Source organism: Bufo bufo, chromosome 4 (assembly GCF_905171765.1).
Source record: "Bufo bufo chromosome 4, aBufBuf1.1, whole genome shotgun sequence".
In the NCBI taxonomy this organism is placed as follows: domain Eukaryota; kingdom Metazoa; phylum Chordata; class Amphibia; order Anura; family Bufonidae; genus Bufo; species Bufo bufo.
The window spans coordinates 374,270,411-374,289,190 of NC_053392.1; the positions used below are offsets into that span (position 1 = coordinate 374,270,411).

The 18,780-nt window shown below is 44.6% G+C and overlaps 1 protein-coding gene across 1 annotated transcript in view; it reads right to left on the reverse strand.

Annotated features, from left to right (window-relative positions):
• Positions 1 to 2,213: 2,213 nt before the first annotated feature.
• LOC120997071 (trace amine-associated receptor 1-like) overlaps positions 2,214 to 18,780 on the reverse strand; it is a 77,117-nt gene continuing 60,550 nt past the window's right edge. Inside the window, exon 2 of the mRNA XM_040426979.1 lies at positions 2,214 to 3,673. Within this exon, the coding sequence (XP_040282913.1) occupies positions 2,539 to 3,576 (1,038 nt within the window). The 5' untranslated portion in view covers positions 3,577 to 3,673 and the 3' untranslated portion in view covers positions 2,214 to 2,538. The remainder of the gene's footprint in view (positions 3,674 to 18,780) is intronic.

The window sequence follows — 18,780 nt, forward strand, 5'->3', positions numbered from 1 at the left end:
ACAAAAATGTCTGTGGTAAACTCTGCAGATATAAGGCATGACTGGAAGATGTCATTATAGTTGCTCTCAATAAAAAAGTTGAGGAGATGGAACATCTACATCAGAGGAGATGTCACTGGAAGTAATAGGCATTTAGTGCTCTGTTCTCCTGGATGTGTGTAGTGGTAAATGTATTGTCCTTCCAAATAATCCATTAGCACTGGGGTGCAAACATATTTCACATGCACCGCGCAAAAAGTGGGCTTGTCTGTTTTAAAATGCCACGACTGAATTTCAGTCCCAGTCCAGCCCTGTCCATAGCAATATACGTCACTCTCACCCTGACAGTACTAATGCAGTCTTCGCGTTAAAGACCTTGAAAAGGGAGAGAGATAGAAATTAATTAAATAAATAAATAAATAAATAAAAAGACAAGAGAGAAAAAAGAGTCTTAGGAAACCTCAGATTTTTAGGTCAACTGTAGCACTTTTGATCAGGATGAATTTATTTGTACCCAAATTAAATCTTTTAACCGATTAGTTAGATTCGGACCCGAAATGAATTTCAAGACATTCACTCATCTCTCATGTTTATTAATGCAATGTTTAGTGCCCCGCTTCTGATAGGAGGTCCAAATTACTTGCGTAGACAAAAAGTAACATTTTACAATTCTAGCTGCCGTTAGAAACCACCAGGGGAGTTTTGGAATTGCTGCATACTGTTGTTACATTATCCTTAAGTAATCATAATACAGTAATATTTATATATATTTATATATATTTATATATATATATATATATACACTCACCTAAAGAATTATTAGGAACACCTGTTCTATTTCTCATTAATGCAATTATCTAGTCAACCAATCACATGGCAGTTGCTTCAATGCATTTAGGGGTGTGGTCCTGGTCAAGACAATCTCCTGAACTCCAAACTGAATGTCAGAATGGGAAAGAAAGGTGATTTAAGCAATTTTGAGCGTGGCATGGTTGTTGGTGCCAGACGGGCCGGTCTGAGTATTTCACAATCTGCTCAGTTACTGGGATTTTCACGCACAACCATTTCTAGGGCTTACAAAGAATGGTGTGAAAAGGGAAAAACATCCAGTATGCGGCAGTCCTGTGGGCAAAAATGCCTTGTGGATGCTAGAGGTCATAGGAGAATGGGCCGACTGATTCAAGCTGATAGAAGAGCAACGTTGACTGAAATAACCACTCGTTACAACCAAGGTATGCAGCAAAGCATTTGTGAAGCCACAACACGCACAACCTTGAGGCGGATGGGCTACAACAGCAGAAGACCCCACCGGGTACCACTCATCTCCACTACAAATAGAAAAAAGAGGCTACAATTTGCACAAGCTCACCAAAATTGGACTGTTGAAGACTGGAAAAATGTTGCCTGGTCTGATGAGTCTCGATTTCTGTTGAGACATTCAAATGGTAGAGTCCGAATTTGGCGTAAACAGAATGAGAACATGTATCCATCCTCTGATGGCTACTTCCAGCAGGATAATGCACCATGTCACAAAGCTCGAATCATTTCAAATTGGTTTCTTGAACATGACAATGAGTTCACTGTAATAAAATGGCCCCCACAGTCACCAGATCTCAACCCAATAGAGCATCTTTGGGATGTGGTGGAACGGGAGCTTCGTGCCCTGGATGTGCATCCCTCAAATCTCCATCAACTGCAAGATGCTATCCTATCAATATGGGCCAACATTTCGAAAGAATGCTATCAGCACCTTGTTGAATTAATGCCACGTAGAATTAAGGCAGTTCTGAAGGCAAAAGGGGGTCCAACACCGTATTAGTATGGTGTTCCTAATAATTCTTTAGGTGAGTGTGTATATATATATATATATATATATATATATTCTAAGCCTAGTGACAGTTGAATGAGCACAGAATACCAAACATAAAACAATATGGTAGTAAAAATTAGACATTTACTTTGAGGGTACTTTCACGCTAGCATTAAAGTTTTCCGGTATTGAGTTCTATCATAGGGGCTCAATACCGGAAAAAAATGCTTCAGTTTTGTCCCCACTCATTGTCAATGGGGACAAAACTGAACGGAATGCTCCAAAATGCATTCCATTTCGTTTAGTTGCCTTCACAGACCAGAGAGGAAACCGCAAAATGTTGTATTTGCTTTCTGTCCTGGGAAAAACAATCTGCCACAAAAAAAAAACGGATCCGTCCTCCATTGACTTTCAATGGAATTTTAAATGGATCTGTTTTGGCAATGTTAAACAAATGTTAAAGATAATACAACCGGATCCAGCAAAAAAGCTAGTGTGAAAGTAGCCTAAGAAAATTGATACTTAGATATTTAGATAAATTAAAGTAGTCATCTAATTGTGTCTCGTGTATATTTTGAGATAATATACATAGATACCGGTATATAGATAGACACCCATAGTTGTATATAGTAGTATAGTGTATGATAGAATATTGCTTGGGTTTTCTATTTATGTAAAGTATACTTATTCAGACAGTCATATTGTTTCAGTGTTCATTATTTTCTAAATTTTTTGCTTGTCTTGATGGATTACTCATAATATAAAATAGTTCTAGAAGAATCAAACTGAAAAACTTTTCCAAATAAAATCAGTTTTAGTGCTCTCCGGAACCACATATAGAAGAAAGCATAAACTATTGGGTTGAAAGCTGAATTTAAATATCCAATCCATACAAATGCATCAATGACAATGGGTGGAATACCATAGTTCAAAAATGGACCAGTAGCTGTGGAGAAAAAGAAAGGTGACCAGCAAAACAGAAAAACTCCCATAATTGTTCCCAGGGTTTTAGCTGCTTTCCTTTCTCTGCATCGGGATCCATGTTGTCTTCCATTAAGATCAATCTGGAATTGCATCTGACTTGGAATGTCTTTAATCGATCTTGCTTGTCTTCTGGCAATGACGTATATTTTTCCATAAATACAGATCATAATGAATCCGGGAATAAAGAAGGACAACATGGAGGCCACTATCCCTGATATTTCAGTGAAAAACACAAAGCAGCCTCCAATGCAGCTGACCTCATTGTAGAAATATGATTCAGAACCCTTTATATTAAGTTCAAGGAAGATCATACCAAAGGCAAAAATAGCAGGTAGCACCCAACTGACAATAATCATTATAAGTACAGTAAAAAGATTCATTCTTGTCTTATATCTCAATGGATCACATACTGCGTAATATCTATCCACGGAGATAAATGAGAGGTGGAATATGGAAGCTGTACTGAGCATTATGTCTATTCCAGTATGGATTTTACAGAAGATTTCTCCAAAATACCAGCAGTTCTCCACTGACCTAACCATGCTGTATGGCATAACAAGACACCCCAATAGTAAGTCCACAGTGGCCATGGAAAGAATCAGGTAATTTGTTGGGGTGTGAAGCTGCTTGAAATGAGCTATGGAGATGATCACGGCAAGATTTCCAGCTATTGTAGCCAAAATGGTGCTTACCATGAACACATACATGGGAATCCTTATGTTGTTTGCCCAATTATTCTTTTCACATGACTTGTTTATTGTCTCAAAGCAGTACTGTAGTTGCATTGTACCTTCAGATGGCATGCTTCACCTTGATGCATGTGTTGCAGTGGGTAAAGGTAGGGTAGTGAGTCTTATAATAAATAACTTTGCTTTTTTAACTGCCTCTTTTTGAGAAAATCTGTAAAACAAAATATTGGATGTAAAAGAGTTTGTGTGGTGGATAATAAATCATGAGAAAAGAGGTAAAATGGATTGAAAAAAGGAAATCAGGAAATACCTACCTGGTTAATCCCCTGACACTGCCATTTCAATTCTTCCTGTGTCTCCTGCTGTTTCTGCATCCATGTGTCTCATGATAACTGATTCAAGTAGGTCACCACCACCAAGAAGCAGAAACCAGAAGGGGACATAGAAAGTATCAAAATGCCAGCATTGCAGATTGGTGGTCACTATTGCTAAATATAGCACATAATAGTTAGGCCACTATTTTGACAGGGAAACAGGGTCAGAACCATTCTACAAAAATCACCTCAAATCGGCCTACCATGGTTTTCTATGGGAGGCAATGACTGCAGCTTCTTTTTTCAGAAAGCTGAAAACCTCGGTGGGTGGGCGCACACTGACCCAGCCCCGTTGGATGGGACTAATCATTGTGCAAATCCATCGCAGAACCTGCTGATGAAAACCAATGCTCTGCCTCAGATTTCTGCCAAGGTTTCCAAAAGCACAATATTTGTTGGATTTTTCAAACAATTATTTTGCTCAAGTGAACATACCCTTAAACTACTTAATAGTGAGCTTGTGCACCCATGCATATGTCATGAACCATCCACGTTTCCTATTTTCTATGTTTTAAATAAACAGTATACATGATACTATCTACTATTTGTACATTATATGTATGAAAAGTAAAGAGAATGAAGAAAAGGAAACACTATTCTGGCACTGACAGCAGGGACATCATTCTTGGTAGGTATAATAAGAATGTGTTTATTAAAGTCAACATTTCAAGGTCAAAAAGCCCTCTTCTTCAGAACAATTACATACTAAAAGACTGGCATGACATGCGGTTTAAAAAACAGAGTTTTGGTGCACTGGCCAGGAAGTACGGGGCCCGATCGAAACGGACAACAGAAACATTATATCATTCAATACATACAACATTTGGTTAGGCAAAACATGGTTAGGTAAAACATGTACTTAATAACAGCTTTAATAAGTGGGTGAGAAAGGGGACAGGCTGGTAGGCCCATCTCATTTACCATTTTCTATGCCTGTTTTTATACATAGAAAATGGTCATCCTTGCTGTCTTACATTTAGAAAGGAAGGCGGATACACCGAAGTTATGTAGAGGCCGGCGACTCTACATAACTTCGGCGGAACCACCGCTAGCGCAGGAACTTTTTAAGACCGGAGTCTAAAACGCCAGTCTTAATAAATGTGGCCCTTAAAGCTCAAACACACAGTGAGACAAATTAAAATCCTAAAAACTGACATATGGGATGCCTACCTAACATGTCATATCCTCTTGGTATAAGTAATAATAAACAGATATATGAATCCCAGATAAACCAGAAATATGGTTGTTTAAAAGCAGTTGTTTGTTTAACCCCTTAAGGACAGGGCGTAACAGTATGCCCAATTTCCCGAATCCTTAAGGACTCAGGGCGTACCGGTACGTCCTAAGTTTAAATCGCGATTGCGGCGCCGCGGGGGTTAATCTGAACAGGATGCCGGCTGAAATCATTCAGCCGGCATCCTGTCACAACGCCAGGGGGGTCATGTGACCCCCCCGTATCGGCGATCGCAGAAAACCGCAGGTCAATTCAGACCTGCGGTTTGCTGCGTTTCCGGTCCATTCGGGTCTCCGGTGACCTGATGAACTGGAAAAAGACTGCGATCGGTGGCGTGATTACACACCACCAATCGCAGTACGAAGATTTGTAGAGGCGGTGCTGGCCATGGTGCTGATGCCTGCTGTCCAGGGTGCTGATTGGTGCAGTTAGAGAGGTGCGAGATTCAAACTTCCTGCGCTCCTCTCTTCCCTCCTCTTCCTGTTCTGCACGAGCACCCTGCAGCACCGTCCTCACCAGGCTCCTGAGATCCCCCCTAATCGGCACCCATCACCGTCTAGTGCAAAAACCCAGTGTCAGGCAATACTGGAGTGGGGACGTCCTCTACCAGACCCCACTCTACAGTATGGCCATGGCACGTCCCCGGTTTGAGGCCATCCGGAAATGTCTGCATTATTCAGATAATGCAGCATGTCCCCCCCGAGGTGATCCTGCCCATGAACGTCTGTATAAGATACGGCCGGTCATCGATCACTTCGGGGCCAAATTTGTACAGGCCTACGGACCTGGAACGGAGGTCGTGGTTGATGAGTCGCTCGTTGCGTTTAAGGGGAGACTCAGTTTCCGCCAATACATTCCCACTAAGCGGGCGAGGTATGGCGTGAAAATGTACAAAATTTGTGAGAGCGCCTCAGGGTACACTTACAAATTTCGTGTGTACGAGGGGCGAGATTCCCATATTGAACCCCCAGAATGTCCCCCCACTCTGGGTGTTAGCAGGAAACTCGTGTGGGACCTTATGTACCCACTGCTAAATAAGGGTTACCACCTTTACGTGGATAACTTTTATACTAGCATTCCCTTGTTCAAGTCCCTTGCCGCCAGATCCACGTTCGCTTGTGGGACCGTGCGGAAAAATCAACGCGCCTCCCTGCCTACCCCCTCCAGGTACCTATCCCCAGGGGTGAGACCCGTGCCCTTACTAGTGGAAACCTTTTGCTGGTCAGGTATAAGGACAAGAGGGATGTCCTTATGCTGTCCACAATCCACGGTAACAGCACCACCCCCGTCTCTGTGCGAGGTACCGTGGCAACGGTCCTCAAGCCCGATTGTATCGTCAACTACAATCGGTATATGGGAGGAGTTGATCTCTCTGATCAAGTCCTCAAGCCATATAATGCCATACGCAAAACCCGGGCATGGTACAAAAAAGTTGCGGTCTACTTGGTGCAGGTTGCCATGTACAACTCTTTTGCACTATCCCGAAGCGCTGGCAGCACAGGGACATTCCTCCAATTCTATGAGGCAGTCCTCAAGGTCCTGATCTTTTCGGACTGGGAAAGAGCAGGCCGGAGTACCTTGGGAATTGGAGGCGCCCGGATCGTCCCTGGCCAACATTTTCCAGGTGTGGTCCCCCATACTGGAAAGAAGGGACGAACCCAAAAAAAGTGCAGAGTGTGTCGCAGGAGGGGGATACGGAAGGACACCACCACTCAGTGCGACACGTGCCCTGATCATCCGGGCCTCTGCGTTATCAGATTGCTTCAGGGTGTATCACACTTCCATGGAGTACAACATTTTTATAAACCCCAACAGTCCCCTAGAGAACATAAAAAACTATGGCTCTCAGACTTTGGAGACACGGAAATTTTTTTTTTTCCCAAATAAATATTTGTTTTAGTGCAGGCATCCTCAAACTGCAGCCCTCCAGATATTGTAAAACTATAACTCCCAGCATGCCCAGACAACCTACAGCCATCAGCTGCGGCATGGTGGGAATTGTAGTTTTACAACATCTGGAGGGCTGCAGTTTGAGGATGCCTGCTTAGTGTCTCCAAAGTCTGAGTGCCATACATATTAGGCATCGACGCGTCCGTAAAAATCTTCTCTATAAAAGTAACATGTAACCCAACCCCCCCCTGATGAACAGCGTTAAAAAAGAAAAAAAAAGTGTAAAAAAAAGCTATTTTTGTCACCTAACATCACAAAAAGTGTTATAGCAAGCGATCAAAATGTCATATGCACCCCCAATTAGTGCCAATAAAACCGCCATCTCATCCCGCAAAAAATTAGCCCCTACATTAGATAGTCGCCCAAAAAAAAAAAAAAACTGTAGCTCCCAGGCTATGGAGATACTAAAATAATTTTTTGGGTTCCTAAAATGATAATATAGTGTAAAATCAAAATAAATTTAAAAAAGTAGACATATTAGGTATCGCCGCGTCCGTAAGAATCTGCCCTCGGATGAACAGCGTTAAAAATATAAAATAAAAACGGTGCCAAAACACCAATTTTTTGGCAAAATTTCCATTTGAGTCCTTTTTTTCCAGTAATAAAAGAAGGGTTAACAGCCAAACAAAACTAAATATTTATTTCCCTGATTCTGTAGTTTGCAGAATCACCCCATATGTGGTCGTAAATGGCTATATAGCCACACGGCAGGGCATAGAACGAAGGGAACTCCATATGGTTTCTGGAAGGCAGATTTTGATGGACTGTTTTTTTTTACACCATGTCCCATTAGAAGCCCCCCCTGATGTAGCCTAGATTATAAACTCCAAAAAGTGACCCCATCTAAGAAACTACACCCCTCAAGGTATTCAAAAGTTACTTTACAAACTTTGTTAACCCTTTAGGTGTTCCACAAAACTAAATAGCGAATGTAGAAACAATTTTAGAATTAAAATTTTTTGTTACCTTGCCTCAAAAAAGTGTAATATAGAGCAACCAAAAATCATAATTACCCTAAAATAGTCCCAAAACAACAACCACCTTATCCCGTAGTTTCCTACATGGGGTCACTTTTATGGAGTTTCTACTCTAGGGGTGCATCAGGGGCCTTGAAAGGGTACATGGTGTAAATAAACCAGTCCAGCAAAATCTGCCTTCCAAAAACCATATGGCGTTCCCTTTCTTCTATGTCCTGCCGTTTAGCCAAATAGTAGTTTATGACCACATATGGGGTGTTTCTGTAAACTACAGAATCAGGGCAACCCATATTGAGTTTTGTTTGGCAGTTAACCCATTTTTTCCAGTAAAAAAGTAAGGGATAAAATAGAAAATTTTCCAAAAAATTAAAATTTCTAAATTGTTTCTCCATCTGCCATTAACTCTTGTGGAACACCTAAAGGCTTAACAAAGTTTGTAAACCCAGTTTTGAATACCTTGAGGGGTGTACTTTCTTAGATGGAGTCACTTTTTTTGAAATTTCTATTCTAGGTGTTCAACGGGGGGCTTAAAATGGGACATGGTATAAACGAAACCAGTCCTGCAAAATCTGCCTTCCAAAACCCATATGGCGTTCCCCTCCTTCTATGTCCTCCCGTTTTGCCAAACAGTAGTTTACGACCACATATGGGGTGTTTTTGAAAACTACAGAATCAGGGCAACCCATATTGAGTTTTGTTTGGCAGTTAACTCTTACTTTATTACGGGAGAAAATGGGTTAAAATTGAAAATTTTCAAAAAAATAGAAATTTCAAAATTGTTTCTCCATCTGCCATTAACACTTGTGGAACACATAAAGGGTTAACAACGTTTTTAAACCCAGTTTTGAATACCTTGAGGGGTGTACTTTCTTAGTTGAAGTCACTTTTTTGAAATTTCTATTCATGGGGTGCAACGCGGGGCTTCAAATGGGACATGGTATAAACAAAACCAGTCCTGCAAAATCTGCCTTGCAAAAACCATATGGCGTTCCCCTCCTTCTATGTCCTCCCGTTTGGCCAAACAGTAGTTTACGACCACATATGGGGTGTTTCTGCAAACTACAGAATCAGGGCAACGCATATTGAGTTTTGTTTGGCAGTTAACCCTTGTTTTTTTCCTGGAAAGAATTGATTATATTGGAAAATTTTCCAAAAAATCTAAATTCTTACATTTTATGTCCATTTGCCATGAAGTCTTGTGGAAGACCTAAAGGGTTAACAAAGTTTGTAAAAACTGTTTTGAATACCTTGAGGGGTGTAGTTTCTAGAATGGGGTCATTTTTGGATGTTTCTATTATGTAGGCCTCACAAAGTGACTTCAAACCTGAACTGGTCCATAAAAAGTGGGATTTGGAAAATTTCAGAAAAATTTCTAAATTTGCTTCTAAACTTCAAAGCTATGTAACATCCCCAAAAAATAAAATATCATTCCCAAAATGATACAAACATGAAGTAGACATATGGGGAATGTAAAGTCATCACAATTTTTGGGGGTATTACTATGTATTACAGAAGTACAGAAACTTTATGCAAAAAAATTTACTTTTTTGACCCAATTTTAGCAGTGTCATGAAGTACAATATGTGACGAAAAAACAATCTCAGAACGGCCTGGGTAAGTAAAAGCGTTTTAAAGTTATCAGCACTTAAATTGACACTGGTCAGATTTGCAAAAAATGGCCAAGTCCTTAAGGTGAAATAGGGCTGAGTCCTTAAGGGGTTAAAAGTTTCCATTACATGAGCATGCTTGGTTTCTCTAAACAAAACTATAGTCTAAGATCAAACATTTATTTTGCAGTCTATTTTTTTGGCTTATTGTATTAAAAATACTAATTAATTGCTCAATACTGGAAAATGTAGCATATAATTAGATAAAAATGTAGACAGCGTCATAACAAATGGGCTGATAATGTGCATTCATTTCAATTCATTTTAGAACTACTACTTAACAGAAGATCTGTTAATTATTAATCTGTTAACCAGTATACACAATAATTCATGTTCATTGTTCCATGTTACATAAATGTTTTTTATTTTAAGATTATTTAATTCAATACAATTAGTATCAGTTCACAAACATCAAAAAGGAATATTTTTTTAAGGAAGTATCATTTCATTAAAGTAGCGTAGGGTGTTTTAAGTATAAAGACAAAAAAAATGAATGAGGTATTAGAAAAAAATATTGTAGAACTGACCAGATTTTAAAAAAACGCAAAACATCAATACAGGGCTGTTTCTGACATCAAAGGAGTCTTGTGGCTAATCGCAATGTCGTTCCTCAAACAGTTTACATCGTAAGGCCCAGTGGTTTATATCCCTCCTCTAACCCCAGTGTGATAGACCAACAAAAAGTAGCAAGTATGTGTTAAGTGAAAAGAAAATTATACAAGGTTTTTAAAAGTTTTAATAAATAAAAATCTGGAAAATGCAGCGTGCATAATTAGCCCCCCTGAGTCAATACTTTGTAAGACCATCTTTAGCTGTTATTACAGCTGCAAGTCATTTGGGGTATGTCTCTACCAGCTTTGCACATCTGGTGTAACGCCTGTAGGTAGGAAACAGACACAGACAGTGAGCCCTAACCTAGAATCCAGCCTGCTTTGCCTACCTACTTGCAGTGCAAGCCCTAGGTAGCAAGACTGCAACTGGTCAATAGTCCCTATGCTACAAAGGTGCAGAGACAGACAAACACCTAGAGACAAACGACACAAAGATAGAGTCACACATAAATGGGTCAGAACCAGGAGGACAACGCAGTACAACAACAAGAGACAGAGAGAGGTCAAAAGACAAGCCAAATGGGATGCACAGTACAAATCACAAAAGACAGAGAATGGTCAAAGGACAAGCCGAGGTCAAAAACACGAGCAATCCAAATAAGCACAGGAGCAAGAACCAGGACCCAAGCTAGTGAACCCAAACAAGTCTATCACTGGCACTGGTGTATGGCCACGAAGGTGTTTAAATAGAGCACTGGGTCAATGGATTAGCACCTGATAGGCACTCCATTAATCAGAAACACTAGCACACAGGAATAGAACAGCTCAACAAATGATCCACTGTTCATCTCCTCCAGCACACGCCTGCTGCAGGGGGAAACAAAGCATTGCTCCACATCCCCTGATGCTGTCCCATCACCAGGATATGTAGCTCAGTAGCGCCTCTCTCCCGTGCGGCCATGCCCAGGTGAAGGATCGTGCCACTGGAGCTCGGACAGATAATTTTATAATATTTAGAGGCTGAAATTTTTGCCCATTCTTCTTTGCAAAATACCGTAGCTCAAGCTCAGTCACATTGGATGGAGAGTGTCTGTAATCAGCAATTTTCAAGTCTTGCCACAGATTCTCAATAGGATTTAGGTCTGGACTTTGACTTGGTCATTCTGACACATAAATGTATTTTGATCTAAGGGCTCTTTCACACCTGCGTTATTGTCTTCCGGCATAGAGTTCCGTCGTCGGGGCTCTATGCCGGAAGAATCCTGATCAGGATTATCCTAATGCATTCTGAATGGAGAGTAATCCGTTCAGGATGCATCAGGATGTCTTCAGTTCCGGTACGGAACGTTTGTTGGCCGGAGAAAATACCGCAGCATGCTGCGCTTTTTGCTCCGGCCAAAAATCCGGAACACTTGCCGCAAGGCCGGATCCGGAATTAATGCCCATTGGAAGGCATTGATCCGGATCCGGCCTTAAGCTAAACGTCGTTTCGGCGCATTGCCGGAGCCGACATTTAGCTTTTTCAGAGTGGTTACCATGGCTGCCGGGACGCTAAAGTCCTGACAGCCATGGTAAGTGTAGTGGGGAGCGGGGGAGCGGTGTACTTACCGTCCGTGCGGCTCCCCGGGCGCTCCAGAGTGACGTCAGGGCGCCCCAAGCGCATGGATCACGTGATCACATGGATCACGTCATCCATGCGCATGGGGCGCTCTGACGTCATTCTGGAGCGCCCCGGGAGCCGCACGGACTGTAAGTATACCTCTCCCCCGCTCCCCGCTCCTACTATGGCAACCAGGACTTTAATAGCGTCCTGGGTGCCATAGTAACACTGAAAGCATTTGGAAGACGGTTCCGTCTTCAAATGCTTTCAGTACACTTGCGTTTTTCCGGATCCGGCAGGCACCTCCGGCAACGGAAGTGCATGCCGGATCCCAACAACGCAAGTGTGAAAGAGGCCTTAACTAGGCATGCTCAACCTATGACCCTCCAGCTGTTGTAAAACTACAACTCCCACAATGCCCTGCTGTAGGCTGATAGTTGTAGGCTGTTCGGGCATGCTGGTAGTTGTAGTTTTGCAACAGCTGGAGGGCCGCAGTTTGAGCATGCCTGATCTAAACAATTCTATTGTAACTCTGGATGTATGTTTAGGGTTGTAGTCCTGCTGGAAGGTGAACCTCTAACCAGGTTTTACTTCAGAACGGCCGTGTCAGAGGGGCCCAATGATAGAGTGTTGAGGTGGCAGCAGCATGATGACACCACAGAGTGGCCAAGTGACAGAATTGTGAGGTGGAAGCAGCATGAGGAGACCACAGAGTGGCCCAGTGACATAGTGGTGATGTGGCAGCAGCATAAGGAGACCACAGAGTGGCCCAGTGAAAGAGTGGAGAGGTGGCAGTAGCATGAGCAGACCACAGAGAGACACAGTGACAAAGTGATGAGGTGCCAGCAGCATGAGGAGACCACAGAGTGGTGAGGTGGCAGCAGCATGAGTAGACCACAGAGTGGCCGAGTGACAAAGGTTGCAGCAGCATGAGTAGACCACAGAGTGGCCGAGTGACAAAGTAGTGATGTGGCAGCAGCATAAGGGGACCACAGAGTGGCCCAGTGACATAGTGGTGAGGTGGCAGCTGCATGAGGAGACCAGGGTGGTGAGGTGGCAGCATCAAGAGCAGACCACAGAGTAGCCAAGTGACATAGTGGTGAGGTGGCAGTAGCATGAGGAGACCACAGAGTGACCCAGTGACATAGTGGTAAGGTGGCAGCTACATGAGGAGATGACAGAGTGGTGAGGTGGCCGCAGCATGAGAAAACCACACAATAGCCCAGTGACGTAGTAATGAGGTGGCAGCAGAATGAGGAGACCAAAGGCTGGTGAAGTGGCAGAAGCATGAGGAGACCAAAGGGTGGTCCAGGGACATAGTGTTGAGAAGGCAGCATAATGAGGAGGCCACGGAGTAGTGAGGTGTCATCAGTATGAGGAGACCACAGAGTGGCCCAGTAAAAGAGTGTTGAGGTGGCAGCAGCATGAGGAGACCAAAGAGTGGCCCAGTGACAGAGTGGTGAGGTGGCAGCAGCATGAGGAGTCCACAGATTGGTGATGTGGCAGTAGCATGAGGAGAGCACAGAGTGGCCCAGTAAAAGGTGGCAGCAGCATGAGGAGACCAAAGAGTGGCCCAGTGACAGAGTGGTGAGGTGGCAGCAGCATGAGGAGTCCACAGATTGGTGAGGTGGCAGAAGCATAGGGAGACCACAAAGAGGCCCAGTGACATAGTGGTGAGGTGGCAGCAGCATGAGCAGACCACAGAGAGACAGAGTGACAAAGTGATGAGGTGCCAGCAGCATGAGAAGACCACAGAGTGATGAGGTGGCAGCAGCAGGAGTAGACCACAGACTGGCCCAATGACATACTAGTGGCCGAGTGACAAAGTAGTGATGTGGCGGCAGCAGCATGAGGAGACCACAAAGTGGTGATGTGGCAGCAGCATAAGGAGACCGCAGAGTGGCCCAGTAAAAGAGTGTTGAGGTGGCAGCAGCATGAAGAGACCATAGAGTAACCTAGTGACAGAGTGGTGAGGTGGCAGAAGCATGAGGAGTCCACAGATTGGTAAGGTGGCAGCAGCATAGGGAGACCACAAAGAGGCCCAGTGACATAGTGATGAGGTGGCAGCAGCATGAGCAGACCACAGACTAGCCCAGTAACATAGTGATGAGGTGACAGCAGCATCAAAAGGCTATAGAGTGGCACAGTGACATACTGGTGAGCTGGCATCAGCATGAGGAGACCACCCAGTGGAGCAGTGACATAGTGGTGAGGTGGCAGTAGCATGAGAATACCACAGAGTGGCCAAGTGATAGAGTGGACAGGTGGAAGCAGCATAAGAAAACCACAGAATAGTATTGTGGCAGCAGCATGAGGAGACAACAAAGTAAAACTGTGACAAAGCGGTGAGGTGGCAGCAGCATAAGAGGACCACAGAGTGACCCAGTGACATAGTGGTGAGGTGGCAGAAGCACGAGGAGACCACAGAGTGGTGATGTGGCAGCAGCATAAGGAGACCACAGAGTGGCCCAGTAACATAGTGGTGAGGTGGCAGCTGCATGAGGATACCAGAGTGGTGAGGTAGCAGCAGAAGGAGACCACATAGTAGCGCTGTGAAATATTAATGAGGTGGCAGCAGCATAAGGAGACCACAGAGTGGCCCAGTGATATAGTGTTGAGGTGGCAGCAGCATGAGAAGATCACAGAGTGGCAAAGTGATAGAGTGGAGAGGTGGTAGAAGCCTAAGAACACCTCAGAGTAGTGATGTGGCAGCAGCATGAGGAGACCACAGAGTTAAACAGTGACAGAGTGTTAAGGTGGCAGTAGCATGAAGAGAGCACAGAGTGGCCCAGTGACATAGTGGAGAGGTGGTAGCAGCATAAGGACACCACAGAGTAGTGATGTGACAGCAGCATAAGGAGACAACAGAGTGACACAGTGACAGAGTGGCTAAGTGGCAGCAGCATGAGGAAAACATAGAGTGACACAGTGACATAGTGGTGAGGTGCCAGCAGCATGAGGAGACCACAGGGTGGTGATGTGGCAGCAGCATGGGGAGACCACAGAGTGGCCTAGTGACATAGTGGTGAGGAGGCAGCAGCATGAGCAGACCACAGAGTGGCCGAGTGACAGAGAAGTGATGTAGCAGAAGCATGAGGAGACCACAGAGTGGTGATGTGGCAGCAGCATGAGGAGACCACACAGTATCCCAGTGACATAGTAGTGAGGTGGCAGCAGCATGAGAGGACCATAGAGTGCCACAGTGACATAGTGGTGAGGTGGCAGCAGCATGAGAAGACCAAAGAGTGGCCAAGTGATAGAGTGGAGAGGTGGTAGCAGCATAAGGACACCACAGAGTAGTGATATGGCAGCAGCATGAGGAGACCACAGAGTGACACACTGACAGAGTGGTGAGGTGGCAGCAGCATGAGGAGACCACAGAGTGACCCAGTGACATAGTGATGAGGTGCCAGCAGCATAAGGAGACCACAGAGTGGTGAGGTGGCAGCAGCATGAGACCACAGAATGGCCCAGTGACATAGTGGTGAGGTGAGAGCAGCATGAGCAGACCACAGAGTGGCCGAGTGTCAGAGTAGTAATGTGGCAGCAGCATGAGGAGACCACAGAGTTGTGATGTGGCAGTAGCATAAGGAGACCAGAGAGTGGCCCATTGACAGAGTGGTAAGGTGGCTGCAGCATGAGGAGAACATAGAGTGGTAAGGTGGCAGCAGCATGAGGAAATCACAGACTGGCCCAGTGACATAGTGGTGAGGTGGCAGCAGCATGAGGAGACCTAAAAGTGGCCCAGTGACATAGTGGTGAGGTGGCAGCAGCATGATGAGAACATAGAGTGGTAAGGTGGCAACAGCATGAGGAGAACACAGACTGGCCCAGTGACATAGTGGTGAGGTGGCAGCAGCATGAGGAGACCACAGAGTGGCCCAGTGACATAGTGATAAGGTGGCAGCAGCATGAGGACACCACAGAGTGGCACAGTGACAAAGTGGTGAGGTGGCAGCTGCATGAGGAAACCACAAAGTGGCCGAGTGACAAAGTGGTGAGTTGGAAGCAGTATGAGGAGACCATATAGTGGTAAGTTGGCAGCAGAACGAGGAGACTGCAGACTGGCCCAGTGACATAGTAGTGACATGGCAGCAGCATGACGAGACCACAGAGTGTCACAATGACATAGTGATGAAGTGGCAGCAGCATGAGGAAACCACAGAGTGGCCCAGTGAAATAGTGGTGAGCTGGCAGCAGCATGAGGAGAACATGGAGTGGACCAGTGACAGAGGAGTGAGGTGGCAGAAGCATGAGAAGACCACAGATTGGCATAGTGACATAGAGATGAGGTGGCAGCAGCATGAAAAGACCACAGAGTTGAAAAGTGATAGAGTACAGAGATCGTAGCAGCATAAGGACACCACAGAGTAGTGATGTGGCAGCAGCATTAGAAGAGCATAGAGTGACACAGTGACATAGTGGTGAGGTCGCAGCAGAATAAGGAGGACCACAGAGTGGTGAGGTGGCAGCACCATGAGGAGACTACAGAGTTGCCCAATGACATAGTGATGAGGTGGCAGCAGCATGAGGAGACCACAGAGTGGTGAGGTGACAGTATCATGATGAGGCCACCGAGTGGTGAGGTGGTAGCAGCATGAGAAGACCACAGAGTGGACCAGTGACATAGTGGTGAGGTGGCAGCAGCATGAGGAAACCACAGAGTGGCCCAGTAACATAGTGGTGAGGTGGCAGCATCGTGAGGAGACCACAGAGCGGTGATGTGGCAGCAGCATGAGGAGACCACAGAGTGGTCATGTGGCATTAGCATGAGGAGACTACAGAGTGGTAATGTGGCAGCAGCATGAGGAGACCATCGAGTGGTGAGGTGGCAGCAGCATGAGGAGACCACAGAGTGGCACAGTGACAGAGTGGGGAGGTGGAGAATCATTGTGCAAACCCATGGCAGAACCTGCGGCTGAAAACCAATACTCTGCCTCAAAAGCACAATATTTGTTGGATTTTTCAAACAATTATTTTGCTCAAGTGAACATACCCCTAAACTACTTAATAGTGAGCTTCTGCACCCATGCATATGTCATGAACCATCCACGTTTTCTATTTTCTATGTTTTAAATAAACAGTATACATAATACTATCTACTATTTGTACATTATATGTATGAAAAGTAAAGAAAATGAAGAAGAGGAAACACTATTTCGGCACTGACATCAGGGACATCAGTCTTGGTAGGTATAATAAGGATGTGTTTATTAACACATCCTTATTATACCTAAGGGCGAAAAGACCCCTTCTTCAGGACAATTACATACTAAAAGACCGGCATGACATGCAGTTTAAAAAGACAGTGTTTTGGTGCGCTGGCCAAGGGAGTACGGGGCCGGACCGGGGGGGTGATTTACATGACTGACTGAAAATATATCCAAACAGACAACAGAAACATTATATCATTCAATACATACAACATTTGTAACTAGTTAGGTAAAACATGTACTTTAATAACAGCTTTAATAAGTGTGTGGGAAAGGGGTCAGACTAGTAGGTCAATCTCATTTACCATTTTCTATGCCTGTTTTAAGCATAGAAAATGGTCATCCAAGTTGTCTTACATTTAGAAGGGAAGGCGGATACACCAAAGTTATGTAGAGGCTGGCGCCTCAACATAACCAGCGGATACACCGCTAGCGCAGGGCATTATTAAGAGTTTCCTCACTGAGCAAGGACTCTCTGGGGTAGATGTGGGGGATGGTGGTAGCGAGGAGGTGGAGGAAAGTGAGGGAGCTAGCTGGGTAACAGTTAGAAAGCAGGGTAGAGGGAAGAGTACAGGGAGGCTAGCCCTGATCTGACACAGCCCAACAAGTTTGCAATCTTGGCAGATGAGGAAGATGTCGGTTCAGGGAGAGCACTGCTGCAGCCGGACACTTCCTCTGCCAGTCAGGGGAATTTTAGCTCCAGTAAGCAGGGGACCAGGAGAGCAGGGCAGGCCAGACAGGTGCTGGTAGTGGGAGACTCAAATATTAGATAGGGCGATCTGTCACAAATAACGGGATCGTCGAACGGTGTGTTGTCTTCCTGGCGCTCGAGTTTGGCACATCGCGGATTGGGTTGACAGATTACTGGGAGAGGCTGGAGAAGATCCAGCAGTCATGGTCCATATCGGAACCAATGACAAAGTTAGAGGTAGGTGGAGCATCCTTAAAAATAATTTTAGGGATTTAGGTCACAAGCTTTGGGCAAGGACCTCAAAGGTAGTGTTTTCCGAAATTCAACCTGTGCCACGAGCGACACAAGAAAGGCAACGGCAGATAAGGGAGGTAAACAAGTGGCTCAAGAACTGCTGTAGGAAGGAGGGGTTTAGGTTCCTGGAAAACTGGGACAACTTTTCTGTCGGCTACAAGATCTATCGTAGGGATGGGCTGCACCTCAATGGGGAAGGGGCAGCTCTATTGGGGGAAAATATGGCTAGAAAGTTGGGACTGGGGAGGGTAATTATAGGATGGGAATATAGTGCAGATAGAGACTGAGGCAAGTTAATGGGACTGGGGCAGGAATGGAAGGAGGGACTAGAACAGTTCAGAAGGAAAGGTGTAGGCTAACAAATATACATAAACCTCTTAATTGTATGTATACTAATGCCAGAAGCCTGGCTGATAAAACTGGGGAACTGGAATTAGTGATGTGTGAGGAGGACTATGATATAGTGGGGATAACTGAGACATGGCTGATTGATAGCTATAACTGGGCAGTTAACATACAGGGTTACAGTCTGTATAGAAAAGATCCCCAAAACCAAAGAGGGGAGGGGTCTGCCTTTATGTAAGGTCCTGTCTAAAGCCCACAGTCCGAGAAGATATAAGTGAGGGACGTGAACATGTGGAGTCACTGTGGGTAGAAATACATGGAGGCAAAAATAATAACAAAATACTAATAGGTCTCATGCACACGACCGTTGTGTGTTTTGTGGTCCGCAAACTGCGGATCCGCAAAACACGCATGGCGTCCAT